Source organism: Sphaerodactylus townsendi, linkage group LG12 (assembly GCF_021028975.2).
Source record: "Sphaerodactylus townsendi isolate TG3544 linkage group LG12, MPM_Stown_v2.3, whole genome shotgun sequence".
Classification (NCBI taxonomy): domain Eukaryota; kingdom Metazoa; phylum Chordata; class Lepidosauria; order Squamata; family Sphaerodactylidae; genus Sphaerodactylus; species Sphaerodactylus townsendi.
Window position 1 is genome coordinate 2,987,762 of NC_059436.1, and position 27,118 is coordinate 3,014,879.

General features: G+C 42.0%; 1 protein-coding gene across 2 annotated transcripts in view; it reads right to left on the reverse strand.

Annotated features, from left to right (window-relative positions):
* Nucleotides 1-27,118, reverse strand: part of EBF2 (EBF transcription factor 2) — a 258,291-nt gene that overhangs the window by 218,312 nt on the left and 12,861 nt on the right. For both annotated transcript variants that reach the window (XM_048513586.1, XM_048513587.1), the window contains exon 6: nt 20,860-20,928. In XM_048513586.1, the coding sequence (XP_048369543.1) occupies nt 20,860-20,928 (69 nt within the window). The remainder of the gene's footprint in view (nt 1-20,859; nt 20,929-27,118) is intronic.

The window sequence follows — 27,118 nt, forward strand, 5'->3', positions numbered from 1 at the left end:
TTCCTAAAATGTCCACACATGGAGGCACAACAACTCTACCACTTACTGCAGCCTGAAATGCTGCCTCTGGGAGACTCCGAGTAATAGCTGGGGGTGGGGGGGTGGAGGTCTGCCTGGGGAGGGAAAAGCAGCCAAAACCTCCACTCTGCCCTCCTTTGCTCTTGCAGAAATTTCAGATAGGATCCAATACACATGTTAAATCTACACCTACGTTACTTTGCGGTGGGAAAAATGGATTTGCCTGCTTCCTGTCTTTGTCTCCCATCTGCATAATTGTAAAGGGGGTCTCACAAAGTAGCTTATTTTTCCATACAAGCAAAATGCCATTCAGGATATTAAAGCATGGAAATGCCAGTATGTAATACATAACTTTAACCAAGCTGGAATGTGCTTTAATTCTTGCTTACAAAGCCAGGAAGGGGGAGGTGAAGGTGGGGGGAGAGAAAGACAGAGCCCAGAATCATGTCAAACTCTAGCTGGCAAAATGGTTAAGGTCACTGCCTCTGAAGGACAACCATGTCTCAGACAAGTTAGCATGCAGGACCACCACTCCTGTTACGTTGCTTGGCTAAATAGTGGGGGGGGGGGATAAAAACCAACTGACAGTGATATTTTTGAAAGCCCAGAAGTCAAAAGAGGGAAAATGAGAAAACCAGATGTCTTGAAGGAACACTGGGAAATGCTTCAAGATAAAGGGCTTCTTCCCCCCTCCTCCCCTCCTCCCCCTTGAACAAAAAAGTCCCAGAGGATCTTTCCGAGGCACTCTGTCAACAAGTGACGCTGACACAACATTGTACACTGCCTGATTTCTTGTTTAATGGAAGGCTTTCTGCGGACCAAATCAGCCGAACTGTCCCTCTGACTTCCTTGGGCATTCTGTGTTAGAGGGATGTTTTGGAGGTAGAAAGAGAGAACAACAGAGAAAGGACGTTGTTCTGCCGACCAGGATGCGAGAAGGCAGGGGAACGGGAGGAAGAATTGGTATTTTCTCCTTATCCACCCACATTGTGTTTACAGCTGCCCTTTGATATGACATAATACGGTAACCCAAGGCACTCTTCTCTGGGGGTCACATTTTGAGAGGCAGCAACTCTCCCACCCACCATCTGCCCATCCACCAACTGCTGCCCCCCCACTCAGGAGCCTGAGGAAATAATTCTCCTTGCTTCCCCAGGCATCTTTAGTGCGTGCGTGCCATTTCTAAAACATCTCACGCAGTGTCTTTTTCTTGCGGAAAGTTGGCCACCTTTGCTGGTTGCCTATCACAATGGTGGCTGAACAAGAAGAAGGGATCTAGTGAGCTCTGCACTTTAGAATATGTACAATTTTCTGTGATTTTTTTTGAAGTAAGAAGGGTTATCTCCAGCTCTTGGGCAGAGAGTCCAAAGGCACCAGTGCTCAGATGCACTTTCTCCTCAGATTTCTATCTTAGCTGGCCTCACTTTCTCTCCCTTCCCTTGTTCCTGAGTTTTTGTTATTCGTTGTATGGTTGGGAATTTCTGAAGTGTTCCATGAGTGACCATTTATATGTTTTTATCTGTTGTTGTTCATTGTATTGTAAAATTTATCATTTTATATTGTTGTGAGCCACTCTGAGCCCCCTGCAGCAAGGGAGAAGGGGATAAAAATCAAATAAATAAATAATAGCAGAATACCTGGTTCTAGAGTAGTGTTTTCTTTCCACAACAGTTCCAGGCCTGCAATAATTTGAGTGGGGCTGGTGTGTCCACTCCATTTGTGTGATTGTCTGGGCCCACACGGCCTGTTTCAGGAGTGCTGCAGTATGGGAAGAGTGTGCCTCCTCTGTTGGTTCATGTGTTAATTAACGTACACATTATATGGACACGACAGAGGGAAAAACTTCACTTTCATCATTCTGTATTGCAGACACATTTTTTAAAAAAAAAAATACCCTTCCATTCTGTCTTCGTTTTTCCAAGACTGGTGTGGTGATTAAATGAGATTAAGGGATAACTAATCCACAAAAGAGGATAAAGAGGAAATTAATCTCCCTTAACGGATGGTGCGTACATACAAGGCTGGTGTCAGCCGCCGGTAGTGTTCAGCAGCTGCTGAGGCCCCCAGGACCTACCGTGGCAAAGTGGCTCTAGTCTCGATTTGTCTCTCCCTCCCTCTCTGGATGATGGCACCTGGGAAGGACTGCTGTTATCCAAAGGAGAAAGCATACAAGTGGTGGCAACTGATTCATCTGGGTGTGGGAACAAGGGCCTCTAGGAGAGGCAACTATACCATGCCATGAAAGGTTTTGCATTTGTAACACGAATTGTGAAGAGTCAGTTCATCATATCTTACACCATTGTCCTTTACATAATGCAGGTAGGGGGAAGTTCCTGGCATCTTTGTTGATTGACAACAGCATTCTTACAGAAAACTCTCTTCCTTTTGGACAGCAGCTCAAGAGAGGTCTTAGAGATGACTGCCAGGTTCCTCTATAAGTAATTGCAAGGCGTTCTTAATGTGACCTTTGAAATATTTTATTTAGTTTTTAATTTATCATTTTAGAATTTTTTTAATATAGATCCCTATTGTGTTATATACTTCTTTATAAATTTGTATTTTTAAGTATGTATCATTGTTGTTATCTGAATGCCATTAAAGGTTTCAGTTCAACTGCTACTCACTTGCTTCCCCACTAGGCTTGGAGCTTCAATAAAGAATCTCAGGAAAACCCAGAAATAAAATCTCCCTCCCCTCCGACGCCATTTTCCAAGCCAGCGGAGGGGGGGAAGGAGAGAGAGATCTCCATACAGTACTGAGCATGCTCAGAGCCACATGGAGGATCTGTCCCCCATCAGCCATTCCTGTAGGTGGGGCTGAGGGGCAGTTCCCTCCACCCCCAAGGGTTTGAGACACAGAAGGGGGAGAACTGAACATTTTCGGTTTGAGATTTTTTAACCCAAATCTTTTCAGTAATAGCCAAATAAAGCCAAAAATTACTGAAAATTACTGAAATTTGAAAAACCTGAACCTGAAATTTACCAAAATTTTTAATCGGTGCTCAAGCCTACCTTCCACTTTGAGTTATGACCTTACTATACCTGGGAGGGAGGCTTTTAGATTGTGTCCTCTTGAGGAATGGACCTTGCTCACAGGATAGTGAGGAGGAGGAGGAGGAGGATTTATACCCCCCTTTCTCTCCTGAAGGAGACTCAAAGGGACTTACAATCTCCTTTCCCTCCCTCCCCCCACTCCACAACAAACACCATGTGAGGTAGGTGGGGCTGAGAGAGCTCCGAAAAGCTGTGACTAGCCCAAGGTCACCCAGCTGGCATGTGCTGGACTGCACAGGCTAATCTAGTTCCTCAAATAAGCCTCCACAGCTCAAGTGGCAGATAAGAGAATCAAACCTGGTTCTCCAGATTAGAGTGCACCTGCTCTTAACCACTACACCACTGCTGCTCCATTAGCAATACTTACATTTAGTCCAAAAGTACACACATAGCTCATGGTGTACAATTTTTTCTCCAACAGAGCTAATATTAGCTTCTTGAGGCCATTTCAGGTCAGGCAAATGTCACAGCCCCCTTTCCTCATGGTCTGATGCAAATCACCCATGATGCGCTTGAGACTCTACGTTCCATCTAGAAACTCCCAGAACACATTTGCTTGATGGGATCTGAGGCAGATCCAGGCATGGCCCTAGGAGCAATGTACTGTGGCCTCAAAACAGACAATAGTGAGCAAAATGCAGCTAGATTCAAGTCCAGTAGCACTTTAGAGAGGAACAAGATTTTCAGGGTATAAGCTTTCAAGAGTGAAAGCTCTCTGTGTCAGATTCAAGTAGGAATGGAGCTTCCAGAGTACGTATATTCCAGTCAGAAAGTGGGAGGAGAAAGGAGTTAGGATGCAAAGTTACAGTGCAGAATGTAATGAACATGGCTATCTTCTGAGCTACTTAGCTAGATCCATCCCTAGCTTGAGTCAGCAGAAGGGAGATTGCTTGAATGTTCACAAGATGCTGCTTCACGGAGGAGGGCAACACATGTATCTGCGCATTAAACAATCACATTTCTAGAAATTGTAATCTGCACCAAAAGTGGCTGTTTGCCCACCTACCACATCAGCTATATTCATACAAGTCTGAATGATAAAGAAGACACCCGGAAGGCAAAACAAAATCAACCCTTCCGTTCTGCTTTGCTGATGAAAGCACTCTTTAAGTTCTTATGCTGGGTAACTATTCCCGTTTAAAGCTTTTTGCTTGGGCACTCTGCTGAATCCAAGTCTAGCCACTTCAACAGCACTTATCAACGTTTTATCTGGGCTCCTTAATTGTATCCCTCTGAAAATAATTAAATGCCTTCCTCTCTGCAAACAAGCTAAAGCAGCTTCTGATTTCTTCAAACATTAGGCAACACTTAGTTACCCCTTTCTTGGAACACCACGAAATTTAACTCTTTCATATGCTGCCTCTTTAAAAAAAAATACTTCATTTTGTTCGATTGTTCCCCTCCCCAAAGAGTGGCATTTTTTTAAAAAAAAATGCTGCATGGAAATCTTAGCTGTTTAGAGTTGGCCCAGCAGTGCCTTTGCAATAGTGATCTCTGGCACAAAACCAAAAGAGCAAGGCAATTATTTCTTGCCTCTCTCATATATGCTTCTCATACCGAGCGTCAGAGCTCAAGAGAGAACCCAAGGGGAAAGAGAGCACTGGAAGGGGATACTAGGGGCATACATTTGGCAAAGCTGAACTGGAAAAAAAACTTTATTGGTATTTTCTGGATATTTTTATCTTCCCAAAATGGCAGTAATTTAAGAGATCCAAAAAAGCAGAACCTGAATAATGCCAAAATGCTCAAACATTTTTTATCCTGCTTTGGGCCCATCTATCATTTTGTTTAGCTGATGGGAATACATTCCCCTCCTCCCTTTCCCCCTCCCTGTCCCCTTCTCTTCCCTGCCGGCTGGTTGGGTCTCAAAGACACTGGGCAGCACAGAGATCACATCCAGGTTAGCTCCCTTCCTTGGTGCCACCCCCCAAATCTCCACTAACTTCCAAAGGCAGAGTTGGCAACTTTACCTTGACAACTGTGAAGCTTGCACTGTGAGCTTGTGCCACTTTACTACAGAATCTGATTGTTCAAAGGGCCAAACTCCAAATCAACTAGAACTCAGAACAGAAAACAGACCTCCCCCATTAAAAAAAAACAGATTGGCCACTGGTGATTGACAGGATGACCCTACAGACTCAAAGAGGCTGAATGATCCTGCCCAAAAGCCAACTAGCACCACACAACCCAGAAGTTATATAGAAATGTTGGGAATGTTGTCATGTCACCCCTACGCCCATTTCCCCGCCTTCAACCCTCCCATTGCTTGCCAGACACACTTACATCAATTGTACCACATTCTGCAGTGCAGCTGACCTCTGCAGTCTGAAGTTCATTAGTAATTCTGAAAGATCTACAAACCCCACCTGGAAGCCGGCATCCCTATCAAAAAACCTTTACAACCTTTCCAGATTGGGGAAGCCAATGGTCAGCTTGGACAGTTGAATGCAATCCAATGAATGTGGTAACCTGTGATTTGCCATACAAGTGGGCTCTTGATTCTAGCTTCAGTAGCTCCTACAGAGGTAAGGACCACAGCTACAGTATGTGAGGCTTCTGTCTCTTTCCTTAGTATCTCCCCATAACCCATTAACCTGAGTGAACAGACCTAAGTAACCTGTGATCTGCTTCCCTGGTGGGCCACCCAGGAGCAAGCAAAGCCAAATGGCCCCCAATGGTTGTGCTTACTCCTTGACTGTTTCAGCACACACCTGCCCTAGACCTGTGTTTCCCCATCTTCAGCTGCACTTCTTGTCCTTAGCAAATACTGAAATTTTTTTAAATGTATAGCTTATGTTTAACTGAGCTGCTATCCCTAATTCAAACAAAATTCCTGGAAGCAACAGTTTTCTCTGGGGCCCCTTCTGCACATGCAGAATAATGCATTTTCAATCCATTTTCAATGCACTTTGCAGGTGTGTGGAATAGCAAAATCCACTTGCAAACAATTGTGAAAGTGGATTGAAAGTGCATTACTCTGCATGCGCAGAAGGGGTCTGAGATTCTGGCTTTCTTTCCATGCCATTTCTTTTGTTTCTAGTAGTTAATACCTCACTTTTGTTTATTTGTTTATTTGTTTTTGTGTTTGTGTGTATATATGTATGTGTATGAAAGGGGAAAAGACTGACAAAACAGCTTTTGACTATAAAAACCATAGCATTGTCAAAACTAAGACATCTAAAGTCTCGGGCAGGATTAGAGATGGGTGGAAGATTTCGAGACCTATTGGTTAATATGTCATAAATTACTCTGCAATCCAAAGAAGAGTTCTACTTATCTGTCCACTGAGATGAGTGGGTTTAGAAATGTGTAGGTTGTAATGTTTTAAGATTGTAATGTTTTAAATTTTTAATTAATTAAAGTGTTTAATAAGGCATTATTTGTTACATATTTATTTACCTCTAGAGGGAGCAACATTTGGCTTTCCACAATGTTTTCCCATCAGTAGATATTAGACAGAAGTCAAAGAGAATCCAGGGTCAGAATTTGTCAGTGGAACAGGATTTGGAACTGAATGTGCATTGAAAATTCATGCAAGTTGCAGTGTGTGAAGTCTCTATTTTTTTTAAAAAAAACCCAACAGCAATACAAACACAGCTTGCAGTATCAAATGTCGTATTTCGGGGAGGAGGGGGAGAGGCCCAAACATCCAATCCTTTTGCCACTGGTTGGAGGAGAAGGCATGCTTTATTTCCCTTCCCTCCATAGGATTTCTGGGAATTTCATGAGTTCATAAGAAGGCTCGAACAGTGATCAGAAGTCACAAAATGGCAATGTTGCTCTGCTGTTGTTGCTGTTTTTTTAAAAAATTATTTGAATAGCATTTAAGGGAGAAAGATTGGCCCTGCAGCGGAAACTACATCAGCTCCCCTTTCTCTCCTTGCCTAATTGGTTCATAGTCACTGAGACTCAAACAAGCCAACTGTTTAAATAACATCACCAAAGCCACAGTAAAGATAGAAAAATTATTGCTTCCTGTCATGGCCAAATATTAAACACAGCACACACCTAATGACTCTATTACTCCCCGGGGAAAGTGCTTTATGAACAATGAAGTCCCAGCAGACGGGCACTGTTTGGACTTTGGAAGCCTCATTATGAGCTCACTGATCCAACACAATTTACAAGCTCAGTGGAGTCCACTTGAAATTTAATTTAAAAAAAAACACACGCCCAGAGTTACAAATGGAACGCCTACAGAGAAATTAGCATTGGGCTCTTAATCTGGAGACAAAATAAAGAGAAAGGGAAGAGGGAGGAGGGAAGGGCAGGCTGAAAGAACTGGCAATCAGCAGCTTCAAGAGAGAGGGTTACATGCTTTTGCAGATGTTATTTGGGAAGGAAATTATCAGTCGGAGAAGGCAGAGCCTTCTTCCCTGGGAAACGTAGCTCTGGAAAAGGCAAGTCAGAAGTTTCTGATTGAACTTTCAGCATTATCCTCAAACTACAATTCCCAGGGTCCTTTGGAGGAAGAATCATTAAACTGTTTTTAGAAATTATAACCGGTTGGTTTGCACGCCAAAATTTTCACAGAGGAAATTCGGCATGGCTTTTAGAAGGCCCCGAATTCTCATTGGAAAGATCACAGTCGGACGTTTGCATTGCTGTGTGCATGTTTTTATTTTAAAAAGTGATATTCCCCATTTTGAGAAAAGGATTCTTAAAATGGCTTACAAGCAACAGATTACATGCACCTAATTAAGGAGGCTGCTCAGTGGCAGGCAGCCCTCGGAGTTCTGGTCAGAGAAGCCACAAAAGTTGGCCCTAAGGTCTGCAGCCCCCAGGCAGTTGCACAAAATACTCTCTAGTACGGAGAAGAGGAACTAGCTAGCATCATCCTGGGGCAGTTGCTTTTCTGGCGGATCGCTGGCCTCCTGGTTCACTTTGTAATAGCTTGTACTCCCCTGATTTCAAAGTCAAGAAGGCTCCTTCCAAGAAGGTTCTTCTTTTGGTGAAAACTATACTTGAAAAAAGTAATGACTGTTTGTAACATCTTCCCAGGAGTGCAACATCTCAGAGGAAATAGTGTGTTAAATTCCAGATGGTTCAGCCTCGGTGCCTGCGTGCATGTGATTTCTCATACAATAAAATAATGTTTTAAAGCACCCATTATACTTGGGAGAATACAATGAAATAACTAATACAAACACAAGTTCATCTAATCACAGTCCTCGGTTAAATTTGACACCAGTTTCCTTTGACAGCCCAGGTAGAATATAGGTTTACAGGCACTCAGCTTTTGAATTTGCTCAGGATATTAATAGCACAATACAGAGTGGGCCACAGGCAAGGACGCCATTGCTCTAGTGCTGCCCCATCCCCTGCCAAAGCCCCAAAATAAAAAAAAATATTCCAGAGAATCCCCCATAGGGGATAGGAGAGATTCGCCGTGGAAAACATAGCGTGTCTCCGAGCCAGCCCCTGCTGATGCATGGATGGGCAGTGGAAGCTGACAGTCCCACCCCTGGAATGCCCCCACCATGCCAACACAGCTGGGGATGGTGCAGGAGCACTGACACGAGGCCAGGCACCACAGTCGATCATCACAGGGTGCCACAACAGCTGGGCGCCAGCAAAATTCTGTCTCTACCAGGGTAAGTGCCCCGGGGGGGCATTTCTGTTGGTGAAGGCCTGTGCCACCTCCAGAAAGAGATTTGCCCCCCCCCCCCTGGATTGGGCGGCTTGACACAGGAAGAACTCATCCTTCATATCGGGTGCTACAGAGTGGACATCTGATAGTGAAAATACCATACATGATTAATCACACTCTATTGTTCAAATATGGCTTGACAAATCCAAATTACATGAATTTTTGTTTTCTCTTCTTGGTCAAACTTGGGATGGGTAACTACTGCTTTCTGTTGCGGTTATTGTTGGTGTTGTTTTTAAGTTGTTTTCTCCTTGATGCCTATTTTGGGAGAAAGGTGGCCTCTAGATGCTGGAAGTGAATAATAGGGCACAATAACTTTGTGTGAATTTTTACCCAGAGGTTTGGAGTTTTTCTTGATCATCCTGGTCCTCCAAGCCCTAAGTCAAAGAAAAGTGAAACAGTCGATTTGAGGCAAGGTGCCATTAAGTGTGGCAGAATGGGGGGCTGACAGATCAGACTCATGGGACACAATGTGGCGGAGGTGTTCCCAGGCTTGAGCCTCACTGAAATGAACAAGATCTTCTCAAGAGCATAATGAATGTGCCATGTTACTGTAATAGGGAATGAAATAGATTGTCATACTATTTGTTTACACACAGTACTATCCATGTGTTTTTCATATTGCTTTATAAATATGCATGATTAATAATGGCCTTTCCTCCCAACCATGGCAGTTTTTGCTTATTAAATTATAATCCCTTTTAACGTTCCCTTTATTATCATTTCAAAAAGGCATCTGCGCAGAAGTTTGGGTAATATGCAACTGTATTTAACTGGCCAAGAAAACAAGGGAAACCACAGAGCGCTGTGACTGGAACTCCAGATATGTCATGTGGCCCTAAAAGCAGCCATAGAGGATACCAATCTAGAACTGAAGAGAAGGTGAGCATTTTCCCCAGCTATGCCTATGCATCAAGTACCAAACCAGAAATACCTGCCCCAACTGTGTTAGACCCCAAAGGGGGGGGGGAGGTTCCTACAAGGAAAGCAGAAGTTCCCACCTCCCCCAGCTTTTTAGTCTAATTCACATCCCCCTCTGCCCACGTGCTCCTTGGGGCCAAATGACACATCTGCACTTTCAATCACACGACTCCGACATCATAAATAGTTTGGTCCCTGGTTAAAAAACGAGCAATTAATCAACTCAGGAGCGTTAGACTGACAGCTTTAAATTGCTTGGATTTCTGTTCCACCTTTTTGCTAAGACTCGAGGTGGGCGGCAGCTCTGAAAAACACATACTCAGAGCATGATGCTCAGTCTTTGAAAACACAAATCACCTGGGTAGAACCTAAGAAAATCGGGTGGCACTCTTTTTTTTGCTTTCATAAAGGAAATCTAACCAGGATTCAAGAAGCCTTTAAGAAAATATGAAAGAAAGTGAGGGTGGGTGGGTGAATGAGCAGTTAACAAGGCCAGACATCAGGATGGATAAGGCAGACATGCCAAGGTAGAAATGGCTATCCAAGAGGACCTGATTCTAAACTGGTACTGGTATTAGACAAGGATTTGGAAGTCCTGGTTTAACCTCCCTTCTCACATTGTGAGGCTTACTGGATGGCCTTGGACTAGTCACTCTCTCTAGCCTAACTTATCTCACAGGGTTGTTGTGAGGATGAAATGGAGGGGCACACAACAATGTGAATCACCCTGTGCTTCTTGAGGAAGTGCATGATTAAAATGTATTAAATAAACTTGTGAAACCCAATTCCTTCGGGGATCCACTTACAAAGTGATGTCATCCTTTTTCTGCCTCAACACACAAAATAATTGTCTTGCACTAACAACCAACCTGCAGATCATGGCTACTTTGCACGTTATGTGGAGGCAAACTGAGATTTGATATCAAGTCTTTCAGGGCCTCCTCCACCCTCTTGGCCTCATGACCTATTTGCGAGGGAGGTGGCACCCACAGTTGAAGGATCACTGTGTTAAAGAAATACTAGGGCTAGACTTGGAAGGCAATGTCAGCAGACTGAAGAGTGGGAAGACCAAGGCCCTTTCTGCATGGGCCAATAAAAGTGAGGGAAAGGCAGGTTACATGAACCCGCCCTCGCCCTGGCCTGTTCACAAGGCTGGCTGTCCTGTGGACAGCCAGCACATTGGCTGGGGTGAATGCCTTTGCATGAAGGCACATCTTTTTTTCTTCCCTGCCTCCCTGTGAAGCACAGCTTTGAAGGCAGGCAGGACCAACCCCCTCCCCCAAGTCATGATACAGCCTGTTTTCCCTGTGTGGCTCTGAAGATGGGAGCCAGGAAAAGGTTTTCCGAGAATCACGATTTTCACGATTCTCTTGCTCGAACACACCTCGCAGCTTTAAAACAAAAGAATCACGAACATCACGATTCTCGAAAAACCCAGGTGGAGGGAAACCCAGAGCAGATCTGCATTAGAAGTGGGATCCATGCGAAGTCTCCCCCCCCCCCCGAACTAATCGGCCCATGTGGAAAGGGCCCATGAAACAACATCTGGACAGAGGATGTGGCACTGCAAAGGCAACAGACAGAAAGAAACTTTTGGGAAGCTTTGCTGGGTATGTTGTGGTTGCTTTTAATTGCACAGAGAATGCTCACCCAGAACCTCTGTTCTACTTTCAGTGCTATATTTAGAACTGAAATATGCTCAGAGCCCTAGAGGAGTCCCAAGTCTATTTCTAAACTAGAGATATTTGCAACAGTGGGGAAGACTTCTAAACAACTTCATTTTTACTCACTGCCCCCATCAGATTTCTATTCTCCAAATTAATTTTTCCCCATATTTCCAGTTATAGATTCTAATAGATTTAATGAATGGGGATAATGATCAACGTCAGCAAACTGCTGAGGCTTCAGACGTTTCTGAAAACACTTCTCAAAGTTTTTCTCTTTTTTCTTTCCTTTTCTTTTTTGATAGTTGCACATTTTAAACCAAAGCAAACACTAAACTGCAAGAGAACAATCAATAGGTAACAACCTCCCATCTCCAGACATTGAACGATAAGAATCCGGCAGTATGAAGAACTGATATGACCAACTTTTAAACCTGAAGTTATCCATTTTAAAAAGTTGTAGATAAAGCTAAGCTCAACATTGTACTGTAAGCAATATTTGAACCCAGCAACTGTCGATCGTCACCTCTTATTTAGATTAAGAGATGTAAAATCAACAGCTACCCTGTGTGGATAAGTCACAGTAAAACAGCATCTCTCACACTTCCACATTATTTTGAGAAACGGAGTATACCAGTGTAGCGTAGTGGTTAGAATGTTGAATTAGGGGCTGGGAGACAGAGGTTTGAACCCCACGGAAGCTTGGCTGGGTGATTTTGGGCCAGGCGCATATTCTCAGCCTAATCTACTTTACAGGGTTGTTGTAAGGATAAAATGGAAATAATGATGTAAGCCTCTTTGGTTCTCCAGTAAGAAATGTGGAATCCAAATGCAGTAAATAAATACATAGCACGGGCTAACTACCAACAGAGTCTGAATAATAATAATAATAATAATAATAATAATAATAATAATAATAATAATAATAATAATAATAATAATAATAATAATAATAATACTATTACGCTGGACGCCATCCCCAAAACACTAGGGCAGAACTTGAAATATCTTCGAATTGACAAAATTAACATCTGTCAAATTCAGAAGGCAGTCCTGCTGGGATCCGAACGAATACTATGCCGATACATTACAACTTCCTAGGCCTCTGGGTGAGGCTCAAATTGTAATGAACGCCAACAACCAGCTAAAGATCTGGCAGCTGTGAAATCTACAATAAATAATAATAATAATAATAATAATAGTAGTAGTAGTAGTAGTAGTAGTAGTAGCAGCAGCAGCAGCAGCAGCAGTAGTAAAGGACAGGGAATAAATCTAAATAAACACATTAAAAAAATAAATCTGTGCTCCTAAGATAATGCCAACTCCAGAACTATCCATGCTGTCTTCATTAGGTGTTATTGAGTATTACATATAATAAAAGGTAGCTGGTTAGATTGGACCAAAGTTCTACCAAGTGCACTATTTTGATCCTAATGGTGAACAAACATACTTCTGGGAAACTCACAGAGCAAAAAAAATGTCAATAGCTTTCCTTTGTGCTTTTGTATCCGGGTGCCTGGTATTCCCAGGTACACTGCCTCAGAACAGGGGAGCTTCATTTTTTTTTCCTGTGGGCAAGCTTTGTTGTTAGCTCAACCTCTCAGAAGAAATGAGATGCCACAACCAGTTTTCTACATTTCTGCTCCATAACAGCAGCTGAGTTGTTGTTGGTGGAATCAGATCTAGACCGTAATCTGGACCAAAGAAAAAAGGCACTACCCAAATTACCTCTATGTTTCTTCTGACTGGGCAAATAGCTCTACAGTGCCCTTTGTTCATGCTGAAAGAAACAAGAATAAGCATTTCACGATCCAGATCAGAATCCTGGCCTCCTACTGGTACTAGAAATCCACTCACAAGACCTTTCAGCATTTTATCTGGTTGACCCTTTGTCTATTTCTTTTTAAAAGCCATCCTTTGAAGTCTATAATTTCTAGGCTGCAGTATCTGTCTCTGCCACAAGTACCCTAAATAACTATGAGCAAATCACTCAGGGCACTTATGCACATGCAGAATAATCCACTTTCAGTGTACTTTAACAATTGTTTGCAATTGGATTTTGCTATTTCACACAGTAAAATCCAGCTGCAAAGTGGATTGAAAGTGCATTATTCTGCATGTGCGAAAGTGCCCAGCAGACTTTACAGCTACTCTAAAGGAATAAGCACACTGATTCCTATCCAATTTTCTTTCATGTATTTAGAAACACTGCCTTGAGATGGATTCTCACAATCTGTTTCTCCCCATATGTTGGCATGAATAAGACGAGGTTTGTCAGAGAATTCACATATGTTGAACCCTGTCCCGTTAACAGTTTCCAGATTGTGACTCAACACGTTCGCTTTGCAGCTAATTTCTGAGAAGGAGGACATCTCAGACAGAAGGACAAACAAACTGAATTCCTCTGCATGGTCTTCTGCCTTTCTTCAGATCTCTGGTCATCTTGAGAAGTATACCCAGATTCTACCCACACCCACAAGAAACAAGCTTCTAATCAGACTAAGGAACCAAGCAGCGTGCGTGATAATAAAACAACGTTTGTGTAATCTGTTCTGGGGAACTGCCCTCATGTTTTGAATGCCCATCCCCTGGAGATCTATCATTTCTAAATGGCCAGTGTGGTGTAGTAGTTAAGTACAGTGGACTCTAAGTGGATCCAGAGAACTAGTTTGATTTCCTACTTCTCCAGTGAAGGCTGCTGGGTGACCTTGGGCTAGTCACAGTTCTCCCTGAACCCTCTCAGCCCCACCTACTTCACAAGATGTCTGTTGTAGGGAGGGGGAGTGAAGGCAATCGTAAGCTGCTCTGAGACTCCTTAAAGGTAGAGAAAATATCTTCCTGCATCGCCCTAATCGTTGGGTTTGTTTTTCACGATGAAGTTGAAGTTGCTGCTTGGAAGGGTTAAGATTTAGCTTGGATGGATTAATACAATGTTGTTGTTTTTTATGTTTTTAAAGTTGTTGTCTTCCAAAATTAAATAAAATCAGGATAACCACGAGCACTAGGAACTCTGTTTAGTTACTCATTATTTATTGCAAACAGAGCTGTCTCAAAGTACCAGAATTCAGGTATCTACTCATGAATTTTCAAGGAGGCCTCTGAGCCAAGGAATCGTTGCACTCAGTTATTTTCAAATGTGGTCCTAACTAGGCCTATCCCCTTGACTCCCATACACGCATTTCCAAGTCATCAGTTCCCTAGAAAATCTGTTGTCTGGCCACATTTTCCTAGAGGAAGATGCTGAAACCAGCAACGTGCTTGTTTTACTCAGAAAGCAAAAGGGGTTTTCTTTTAAAAAATAAACAACACACAGCTCGTTTTCACTTTCAAGGTTATCCTTTAGGAACTCCAAGCGCTTTCAGTTTTAGGAAGGGGGGAAAAAGACACAATGTGCTCTAAAAGAGACTGAGAAAATCACTTGTCAAATGACAGGGCAAAAGCACACCAAGGTACGGATTCCTCAAAAACATCCTGGCTACTAAAAAATTAATCAGCACCAGATGGCACAACAGCAGCTCCTAGCAGGAGAGCCAGTTGGAGGAGCAAACAAAAGGCTTTTACTCCGCAGGACAAGTGGGGAGATCATTGCAAGCTTTGGAGGGGAAGAGGGCGGCTTGGCAGGCTCCTGGAAGCAGGGCAGAAGGGCGGGGTGGGGGGGGAATAAATGAGCATGCTTTGCGGTCCTGCTCCCTCCCCACTGTAGTAGCTCCAAGTAGCTTCATCTTCACAGGCTTACAAGATTCAAGGAAAGAGAAATGATGGTGACAAAGTGGGACCAATTCTAACTCTGCTCCCTTCCCCCATATCAGCCAGGCTGTTTGTATGAATGGCAGTTCCCACAATACATTTGGGATGTGGTAGCTTATGAAATCATGCCTGGGGTGAAACACTTTTTCCTCTCTCTTCCAAAAGATCTCAGAAATGAGCATACAAATGGTTTCTAAGTGCTACTGGATTCAAATCTAGCGCTTCAACTGCAGACCAACACAGCTTCGCACCTGAAAGCGTCACTTTGCAACCGCAACTTCTAGAACTATACTGTGTCTCAGATAAAGATGTTAGTACATCAGCTGAGGTTCAGTGGTTGACAAAATTGTATGTTTCCACATTAGAATATAGTCCCAAACAAATAAGAGAATTCTCATTCATTTTTACGTGCTGCCTTTCTCAAAACCATTATTTTGTGCATTATTGAACATGGTACTTTGATACAAGAGTATTTATAATTCATTGAACAACTGTCACCTAGACTTGCCTTTTGCAAACTGGTAGGCTTTCTACAACAAAGTGGAGCATTCTACAACAAAGAAGGTCCAGCATGTTGAGTTCTCTGCTGAAAGAATATAAAGGTAAAGGTAAAGGTAAAGTTTCCCCTTCAGTCGTGTCCGACCCTGGGGTAACACTGCAAGCAGTGATTTCATAGGCAAGCCTCTTTTGTGGGGTAGTTTGCCATTGCTTTCCCCAGCTATTCTTTACCCCCTAGCTATGAGCTAGATACTCATTTACCGACCAAGAAATGGATGGATGGCTGAGTTGACCATGAGCCAGCTGCCAGGATATCTGACTTACAGGGGGCTCAAACTCCTGACCGTGTGAGTGGCAGTGCAAGCACTTAACTGCTACGCCATGTGGTTCCTTGAAAGAATATACATCCCTACTAATAACTTTTTTTGAGACAGAGTGTAGCTATTCCTCTGCTCATGAAAGACAAGTGGTTGTGATGAGAAGAAAATGTAAACTTAAAGGGGCAGCAATAGTCCCTTTTGGATTATTATTATTGTTGTTGATGTTGTTATACTAAAATAACACAACTTCTACAATGAAAAAGAGACCTGCTGTTACTGTCTCTTTACACTGATAATTTTTGCAGTTGAGATGGTGCTTTATTTATATGTATAAAAAAAATTTATAAAAATGTACCTCACTGAGGCAAATAGCATAACACATGCTGGATTTTTATCTGTTGTGGCCTTGGCTTCCACTGCTTGTTCGTGCAGATGAAGAAGAAGAGGGAGATAACTAACAGAGCATTTGCATCATTGGAATGAAGATGGTAATAGAAACATGTTGTACTGCAGATTAATGTTTGGATTTCATTCAAGGAGAAAAGGTTGACAAGAAAAGACAATCCTCATCCACTAGCAGTTCCCATCATCTTTCTTCCAGACCATTTAATAGCCATCTAAAAACCACGAGAGGACAAGCATTTGGGAGCAGTTTTTGCTGTATTAAAGGGAAGTGGATGGCTTTCTATAAGCAAGATGTACCCAAATGGCATGGGATGTAAGGAAGGAGAAATGTAGAGAATGTGCAACTGCTCCTCTAGAGAGAACGGAAAGGAAGGGTTGTTGACCTCAGAGCAAGGAATAGAACCATATACTTTCCTGCTTTCCCCATGTTCCGCTATCCGCCCCTATTTCCTGGTACTTCACTGCAAAATCACTGTCACTGTTTTCTTGTTGGAAAGGGGGGCAGGTAAGATATCTGGATACATTAGCTTTCTTTTCATTATGCCAGTAAGCTGCCTCTAGAAGGAAAACTGAACGCACTCTGCTTCTGAAGAGAGGGCACAATAGAGGAGGAAGATATCTGTGGCTTATGTGGGCAACTTATTAAAACAGCCCTGATAGCAGCATGCATAATGGTGGCTACATTAGTAACAAGTAGGTAGGAAATAACCTTTGTCTCCATCGCTTGGGAAGACTTCCCCAACCAAAGGCTATAGCAACAGACACAGCAGCAGGAAGTTGGCAGAAAGAAGCTTTTAGATGGGGGTAGCAGAGTGGTTAAGAGAAGGTTCAAATCTCATCTCTGTCACAAACTGATGAGGTAGATTTAGATACACCAGTCTCTCTCCATTTCCCCATACTGAAGATGAAGAAATTACTACTGGTCTATCTTGCATGGCCTACCTTATATGGAAATTGTAAAGATAACCATACCCATGGATATCCAGTGCTTTGATTACTGGATGCTCGTGTCAATGTTAAACATGGCAATCAATGAGGGAGGTGGTGATGTCGCAATAATTTGTGAAAGAGACAATGTGGTATAGTGGTTACAGCACTGGACTAGCACCCAAGGGAGTACCAAATTCCCACTCAGCCATAAAGCATTAGGCCAGTCACATTCAAGTTTAATTATCTCTCAGGGTTGTTGGAGGATGGGGAGGGAAGCACATGGGCCAACCTGAGCTTCATGGGGAAGGAGGAAATACAAGTCTAATCTACAAACAACCAAACAGTTGCTGGTGTATCCAGTATCCTAATGTATCCTAATATGCCTTGCAACATTTGTGTTTTGCATAGTAACTTGCATCACTTGGACACTGAGCATGTTCAAGGCTGAATTAGCACATATCATCAACAGCAATATAGCTAATCCCTTTACAGTCCCCTTGTATGCATTCCTTATTTTAAAAAATGTATAAGTACTTAATGCACAAAAATGAACAAAACAGTATATCAAAGACACAAAAGAGGCAGAGAATGAAAAAAAATCTCAATTTTTACAGATCTTTCATTGATTTAGGCACTAAATCAACACTTCAATATTGGGATTGTACTATTGTTTTGGATTTAGTTCTGTTCTGACATCCTTTATAATGAAAAAAAACTGATGATTCTCTGCTGTATATGATCACATTTACACCAACAACATTGGTGGAATAGTGGAAGGAAAATTAAGGAAAATGAAAAGATTCTAAGAACAAAACCCCAAATGTTTAGGATCTATCCAACATAAAATGGAATACACATCATAAGTGAAAACCTGTAATCAAATGCATTATGAATAAAGTATGAATCATTTATACCAATTTCACTTTATGGAACTTGATTTAATAATCTTTTGTAATCTGCATTACTGACAACCCTATATTTTTAAATATTTCATATGAGAATAATTATTTAAGTTGTTCCAACCTGTAATACGTGATTGCTGATTTCCCAGTGTTAAGATGTTTTGTTCTATTCAACCACAAGAGCTTTAAATGCATGTGTAAAAAATGCACACATTATTTAAACAATATTACTGCTATTTACCAGAATTTTTATATTCCATTAAATTTCTATATTATGTTATTCTTAAACAGAAGACTTTTTATTTTTTATTTTTATTTTTGCAACAATCTTTCTAACCACTACCAACAAATTCCCTTTCCATTTCTGAATTTATTTCAGTCACAGTCAAAAATGGGTTGTGCATTGATTGAATCAGTCTGTTTCTTTAATAATCTTTGATAGAACCATACAATATTCTTTAAGCAACCGTATTTCAGAAAATCCACAGAAAGTTCCAGTTTGCTCCACTTCTCATCAAAAACCTTTGGTCCTCAATCGGAACCTATTCACATAACAATAAACATGGACAGAAACCGCAGGGAAAGATGTCGTGGACAGGATTTGGATGACAGAATGTTAGACATCATGTTTAAGAAGCATACCAAAACCCACTATCTTTCACATAGTGGAGGGTGTTCATGAACAGACTGCTATGCACTTGGAACTACCAATGCAACCTGATGTACATTTACATGCAGGTAGGTTTCATTGAACAGAGTGGGACTTACTTCTAAGTAAAAATGCATAGGGTTGCACTGTATATATTTAATCTTCTACATCAGTATTCCTTCATGTCTACCATAGATACAGGTGGTTGTTTGAACAAAAATTACTGACCATCTACAAGCTTTGCTTATAGCAAACACCAGTGTTCAGAGCGTTTCTTCTTGCCTCAGTTCCTTTTTTTTACCCTGCCCCCACAAAACTACCTATATTTCTCCCTGAAAAAAACAAGAAAAATAAGAAGGATTTTAAAGAAACAACTAGATTACAGCCACAGAAGAATTAACTCACACTTCAGGAGTGGAGGAAGAGAAAACGAAATCTGATCCAGGAGTTCCATCAATCAACAAACAGAAGCAAGGGCGTCATATAAAATGTTAGAAACTGGCATAACAAAACAACTCATATCAATGTTCAGAAGTTATGGTTCATTATTTCTGCTATAACTTTACAAACTAAAAGCAACTGCATGTCAGTCATATTCTTCTCTCCGCACTCAATACTACCATAAGATGTCAGCAGGTCACAAATTTCTTGAACTATTCCAAAAAAGAATTTAATATTCACATGAAAATACACACACAAATATATGTGTGTATAAGTGAACATTAGTTGATCCCGTCAAATATTACATTAAAATTGATGTTTTAATTAATATAAACATTAATGGGTGATTTTTTAAATTACAAATTTAAGAGTGGTTGTGGAAGAATTATGGTAGAATCCGACACAGAGTTATTCCTGTCTAAACTCATTGACTTCAGTAACCTTAGACTAGAGTGTAAGACACTAACTCCAATCCTAATAATACTGAGTCTCACTGAGTAGACCTGCTTAGAGTTGCAGTGTAAGATTTCAGCCCTGGCTCTAAGACACGACCAGTCATCTTCCCCCACATGCCACTGCAGGATGGGAAAAGATTATAGAGTTGCCTGAGTTCATAATCCTACAGAACGAGGGGATTATGACCCCCATCTTTTTAAAGGGCAAACATAGAAACATAGACCTACCAGGTTCACACATAAAGCAGGGAGAGAAAGACTATTCAGACCACAAGAACATGGAGATTTCTGGAGTTAACTCAACCAGTGATGCATGATAAGCCTGTACATGGACGTCACTCCAGGAAATGTAGCACTGGCTATCTTGCCTCCTCCATGTTTGTGCCAGTGATTGGAAGGCAACCTGTATAATCCATCTACCTATGACTTCATTACCCCACTCCCAAGAGTCATACAAACATGCTTCAGGGACATTTCTGCAGCAAAAGAGAGCTTTGCAGAGCCAAAAGAAGTCCGACTTGGTAATTTGTATGTCTAATGTTCCCATCTCCAGCTGGCATATGGAAAGAAAGAAGGGACTCTTCATCTCCACGTAAACTTCCCCAAATCCATACAGCCATCTCCTTCCAGTACCTTAACTGTCCTGTTATTAATGTAACCACCATATATTTGACAGTGATCTTTAAACTCCTTGAACCGTTGATCAGAATTAGCTCCACAAACCACTAATTACATTCAGGATGAAAAATTGCCCCTCCCACTTTTAACACCCTGGTCTCAATTCAGAAAGACCACTCTGATTTTAAGTCTCAGTGTTGAGGCAAACCAGAAGGGAACACAATGTTTGGAGGAAAAATTATAGCAATTCCAAAGCCAGGCCTTTTGAGCTTGGCTCCTGCCTTCCCACAGAAATGTTTCTGCCAACATCATTACAGGAATGTTAACGAAGCTGCCGGGATAACCTGAAACATTATCTGTTCCCCTGAACCAGTTGGAACTCATCCCTGGTTGAGCAGACAAGATTAAGCGTATGGAGAACATCATTAAAAAAGCAGACATTTCAACGACGACAAAAATTCTTGGGTGATAAAAATAGCTGGAATTTTGAGAACATTCTCCAAACATGCAACAGCAATGTCTAGCTCAAAGACTTTTCACCTGATCCAGTTGCCCGGGATCAACTTTGATGGCGTTTTTATTTCCTACCTGTCAATGATCACAGGGTCTGAGGGAGTTTCGTTGCGGTTTCCGCAGCTTTTCTTCTCACAGCAACGGCTGAAGAGGGAAGGAAACACAACAGACAAAAAGTAAGTCTGAAAGAACTTTTATTTCAAGATCGCAACATACTTTTATTTCAAGATCACACCGTATCTTTAGTAATCAGTAGATTATTCCTTGTTGAACACACAATAAAAATGGAAAATATTGTTTCCCAAATAAGCCGTTGGTGCGTATATTTTCACGGGCCCCAGTGAAACAAGGGACAAGATACCATTCACGAAAAGAAGAGTTGTTCTAGGGCATGTTGTCAGCTATCAAAGCCCGTCTTGGTCCTTTCTTTCATAAAACCCATACTGCGCTATCTGATTTTGTGTTAAGATTTTAACACAAATGTACTGAATAGAATGGATTAATGCCCCAGCCTCTCTACAAGACTGGCTTATAACATATTAAAATCACAATGAACAATGTATACCTATGCAACACCTAGCCCTAAAAGCATCATCACATTCTAATACATATTTACTGAACAGAAGACTTCAATAAGAGACTTACACAAACTATACAACAACAATAACATTGAAATCTACACTAGTACCTCAAAGACTTGGTTTAAAAAGCATGGTAGTTAAAACGGCAGACAGCCAGAGTGGTGCAGTGGTTAAGAGTGGGTAGACTCTAATTTGGAAAATGGGATTCAGTTCCCCCCTCCTGCAGGGTGACCTTGGCCCAGTCACAGTTCTCTCAGAACTCTTGCAGTCTATGTGGGGGCAGGCAATGGCAAACCACCTCTGACCATACCTTGCCCTGAAAATCCCATGAGGTCAACATGTCAGCTATGACTTGATGGCACTTTACACGCAGTTAAAACACAGAGTATGTTACTCTTCCTCCAAGGGAGATACATAAAGCATACTCTTCATTCGTCACAACTACTCCAGAGGAAGATAGAATCCTCTCAAGTTCACTGGGTGACCTTTTTGTAACACCTTGTAGACATTTTGAATTAAGGTGTCACAAATAGGAATGTGGGTCTTTTAAGGGATGTAATGGCTAAACGAGGATCTGGAAAACCACGATTCAAACCCTTATTTTTCCCTGAAGCTTGCTGGGTGATCTTAGGCAGTCATATACTCTCAGCCTAACCTACTTCACATTATTGCTAAAAGGATAAAGTGGAAGAAACAATGTGCACCCCTGAGCTTGTTGAAGCAACAGGACCAAAAATAAATAAATACTAAACACAATAATGATCATTACTCACTACTGATTCTGAAAACGGAACACATTAATAAAAGAGAACCAAAAAAATTGCTTTCAGTGTAATTTAAAACTGATAGGACTACTGTTCTGAGCAAAACTATACTAGGACTGTTAACCAGTTCAACAGTTCTAGCTGATCTTTTAACTGATCGATGAAATATGTGCATATGCCCCAAATCTCAGTAGAGAATCTTAAGAACAAGCACAAAGGAAAGTAAACTTGCAAGAAGCAAAATCTAGCAGCCGTTATTATGAATGACACCTGTGACATCTTTCCTCCCTTATGTCATAATGCATCAAAATAGCCTCCAGAAATTAACCTGCTCTAATTTGTCCTCCCACACCAATCAGAATTGGCCCCCCACTGATTAATCGTTTTACACACATATGTAGCCAAATGAGACGGTAGAGTGGAATGCTCAACTGTAGGTCAAAGAGCACACTTTTTAGTGCTCTTCTGTATAAAAGTCACCCTGTATGTAGAAAACTAGCACAACAGGAAGCATGCTAAGACAGGACTTCATGCCCCAGTGGGCTAGTTTTCTATAGCACATAATTGCTTATGTAGGGAAAAAAAATTCAAACCTAGTCATCCGCCTGCCGATTGGAGATGTAGAGTCCATCCTGCTAACTCAACATTTTATATTCCCATTTACCTGTATACACAGATCAGATCTTACAGTGCTTAATACTGTGGAGTTTACTCCCAAGTAAACAATATTGGCTCAAACCAGTCAAGTCGAGACGTTAGACTCTGGTGGGGCCTGGAGATCTCTTGGAATTACAACTAATCGTCAGACTACAGAGATCAGGTCCCTTGGAGAAAATGCCTGCTTTGGAAGGTGAACTCCATGGCATTATACTCGGCTGAAGCCCCTCCCCTCCTCAAACCCCGCCCCAAATCCCCCAAGTATATCCCGACTCAGGGTTGGCAACTCTATAAGTGATTTGTTCTGTGGTCAAAGTCTACATCCCTACCTACTATTTCCCTGGATTAACACCATGACAGCCTCTTCCATTTTTTGCCTCAACGCAACTAATGACCATGGCAAAGCAGCTAACTCTTCACTTCAGTGTTGTCAGCCTCCAGGTAGAGTATGGAGCTCTTCTAGAATTACAACTGATCTCTGGACTACAGATATCAGTTCCCCTGTAGGAAATGGCCACCCAGTTTCAATGGGTGGACTCTATGGTATACCATAGAATCTAGCTGAAATTCCTCCCCAACCCACCCCCCCCCCCCCCCAACAGGCACCACCACCAAATTCCCAGGAATTTTCCAGGCTGGCAACACTACTTCACCATTCGAAACGCAAGTCATTCAGACTGAAGCGCTAAAGCAGAGATTTGATTAGGCCAGGTAAAATCTCAATGGCTCAATGTGTCACCTGACTCACACTGCACCAATAGCTGCAGTCCCACCTAGTGGCCATCAGCGGCAGTGGCAGCTAAGTGTAGCAGAGCAGGCACACATCTCCCTCCTCTTACAAGCCGCCATTGTGGTCCAAAAACTGCAAACAAATTGCACTGGCTATTGGTTCAAGCTCCCAGGTGTCTCATAAGCGATTCAATAAGCTGTTGAAATGGACTAACATAAAATTGTTCAACTATGTTTAAGTTCTTATATAAGCTTGTGGTGACACTGTAAGGTTTCCAAGGCGGTGTTCAGTGTTTGTTTGCACTTTGCAGAGTGATTCTGGACTTCCTTGGTGGTCTGCTATCCAAATACTAACCATGGCTGACCCTGCTTGGCTTCCAAGATCTGACCAGATTGGGCTAGCCTGAGCTATCCCGGGTCAGGTCATATCCTAGCACAAACGTTACCATTTTAGGGGTAAATAATATGCATCAGTAATACACCAGAATCATTAAGTGGCTGCAAATATTGTAATACAAAATAAGACATTCCAGAGTTGAACAGATGGGCAGGATGAACCAAAGAGTCTCCTCACTCGAGCCACTATTTAATCCAGAGGAAGCCCTGCTTACCCTAGATGCCTGGTTTTAAAAAGGGTATCTGTACCTTTAAGATTCTACAGAAAATATAATTTGACAAATGAGTTCACCCACTGCAAGCCACACCTCCTGAAAAGTTCTCTGTTGATCAACTCTTAAAGACACAGACTCTTAAAGACACAGACACTTCCTTCTCTTTTCCAGCTGTCATACCACTGTCCCCCCTTCTCTCTCTCTCTCTCTCTCTCTCTCACACACACACACACACACACACACACACACACACACACATCTTGAATGGATGAGTTAGTTGCCACAACTTGGTCATGTGACGATTTGAAATACCTTCTAGCAGCAGTATCAAGTTATCAGAATTTGATCCCGCTTAATTCATTGGCTGCCAAATGTGGGGGTGGAGAAAAAGTACCAAAGTAGGCAATGAAGATGATAAGAGGGTTGATGTACCTTCCTTTGAAGAAAGGCTAGGACTTTTCAGTGTAGAAAAGAGACTAAAATGGGACATGATAGGGGTTCATAACATTATACAGGGGGTGGAGAGAGTTGACAAAGATAACTTTTTCCCCCCTCTCCTGAAATAGCAGACCTCGAGGGCACCCCATGAAGCTAATGGACAGTAGATTCAGGGCGGACAAAAGGAAATGCTTCTTTACACAGTGAGAGGTGTGAAATTTGCTGCCTCAGGATGTAGTGTTGGCCACAGGCATAGGGAAATTTAAAAGGGAATTATTGTGTTTCACGGAGAACAGGTCCATGGATACTAGCTATGGTGACTCAAGGGAACTTCCATATTCAGAGGCAGCAAACCTCTGAATCCCAGGGAATGCTTTGGCATACTTTTAGCTCTCTAAAGTAACTGGAAGATCACAGTGTGAAACCGGATGGTGCATTACATGGACCACTGGCCTGATCCGGCAGAGCTCTTCTTATATTCTTAAAAAATCACAATGTGCCATCACACCTGGCATGTTGCACTGCTGGCCATGTTGCATTCCTGGAGGAGACGACACGGGGGCTGCTGATTTCAGCAGCAGCCATGTGTGAGCTACGCCCACCATCCCAAAAACATCCTAGATAAGTTTGTCCTCAAATTGCAACCACTGAGCCTGACAAAATATCCTGAGTGAGCCCTGCCAACAATTATAACTTGCCAGGTGCGCAGGACCCTGACATGATGGCAATACACCTGAGTTAAAAAGGACAGACCAGTGAGCACAGAAAAGCTCAAGATGAAGCTCAGACTTGCAAAAACAGGATGCCCCATAAGGCTGCACATTTCAAAGAAAAGCTTATGGCTATTCCCTCCCCCGCCCCCCCCCTTTCTAAAATGGTTTTAAAATTCAGCCCTCAACTTTCACCAAAAAAAAAAAATCTGTCTCTAATTTCAAACTCAAATAAGCACCCAGCATGGTGGCCTTTGTTTTGTTTTCTTCTTCCAACTCCTCCCTGGCATTGCATAACAAAAGTGTCTAAATTCACACCATCTGGCCGATAAAGACCCGGGCTCACTGGCCGGCTGGCTCAGCTGATTATGTCTGCTGCTGTCTAGTCTGGGCCTTGTGGCGAAAGTCACAGCTGTGGGTTTCGCTTGCGCTCAATGCAACTCTGTTATTAGCCAGCTGTAGGCCCCGAGACTACTTCTGTTCACATTATAATACCTTTTCACCCCCCTGAGCATCAAGGGCACTGGGGCTTCTGGCAATGGCAGAACAAAACGGTTTTCCCTCCTAGTGGATAGTTGGCAAGGGGTGGGGGGGGGAGTGGGAGGGATTATTCCAGGGAGACACCGGACTTTGATTTTTATCCATCATCTGTGCAAAGATTTTGCATACATTATGGTTCACTTAAGAAGATCCACGGCTAAGTCTCCCAACATCCCCATCCTAACTGTTTTCCATACAAGTACTGAAATCAATGGGGCTTCAGTGGTGGGATTCAGCAGGTTCGCACCACTTTGGCAGAACCGGTTGTTAAAACAGTGTTTGTAAACAACCCGTTGTTAAATTATTTGAATCCCACCACTGGGCTTCACGGAACACACTTCAGATCTAGGTGTAAGTGCTGCAAGTGTCAACATCCACAACTCTGCACCACGCCGAAAACATTAAACGCGTACACTAACTATTGTGAAACAGGATTTTTTCCCCTCCTTCTGCTAGTGACACATCATTGCATCTGCATAAATATTTAGACAACATTCCTGCTAAGCGCGCATCTGTCACTCAGAGAAAGATGTAGGGTCGCTGGATGCACTTGTCTGTATTTCAGGTGGCGAATCAGGCAATTCCATATGACAAATCAGAAGAACATTTATCTCCTGACTCAAACTGGAAACAAGGTCTGTCACTCAAAGACAATGGGCTTCTTCTTGAATGGCTGGGCTAGTACAGTACATTAAATTTTGATATACTGTTACTAATGCAGGCTAAATTAGGAGCTTTAAAAATTCATGCTGCTCCTTAAGCAGCCCGCAGTGAGATCTGATTATTGTGGTTAAAATAAAAATGTCAAGATTAACTAGGCTGGATAGATTTTCTCAAGACTTATTCCAAGAAAGATATGCTGCCATGGTTCTGAACATATAAACACATATGGGAAGACATCAACTTCCAGTTTATAAATAATGATGACTACACAAGATGCTTACATTCAAACCACTTTGATGAGGTTCTTATCTAATTATCTAATTATTTGATTAGGTTCTTATCTAATAATTATCTAATTATTTTTAATCGGTTCACTACAAAGAGATTACTGGATTGTAATCCTTCTATGGCTAATCTATCATGTAAGGTGATTGCATGCCAACTCAATAATTTTTTTACTATCGGGGACTCTAAAGTCTTAATATCATCTTCATTTGGGCATGGAGTATGAAAACATCCCTACTGGACCAAACACAAAAACTGAGTTGGGCAGGTGGACAGAATGTTCGATATAGTATATAGTTCAATATAGTATATAATTATATGTGGTTGACTCAGTTTATGACTATATAAAGTATCAA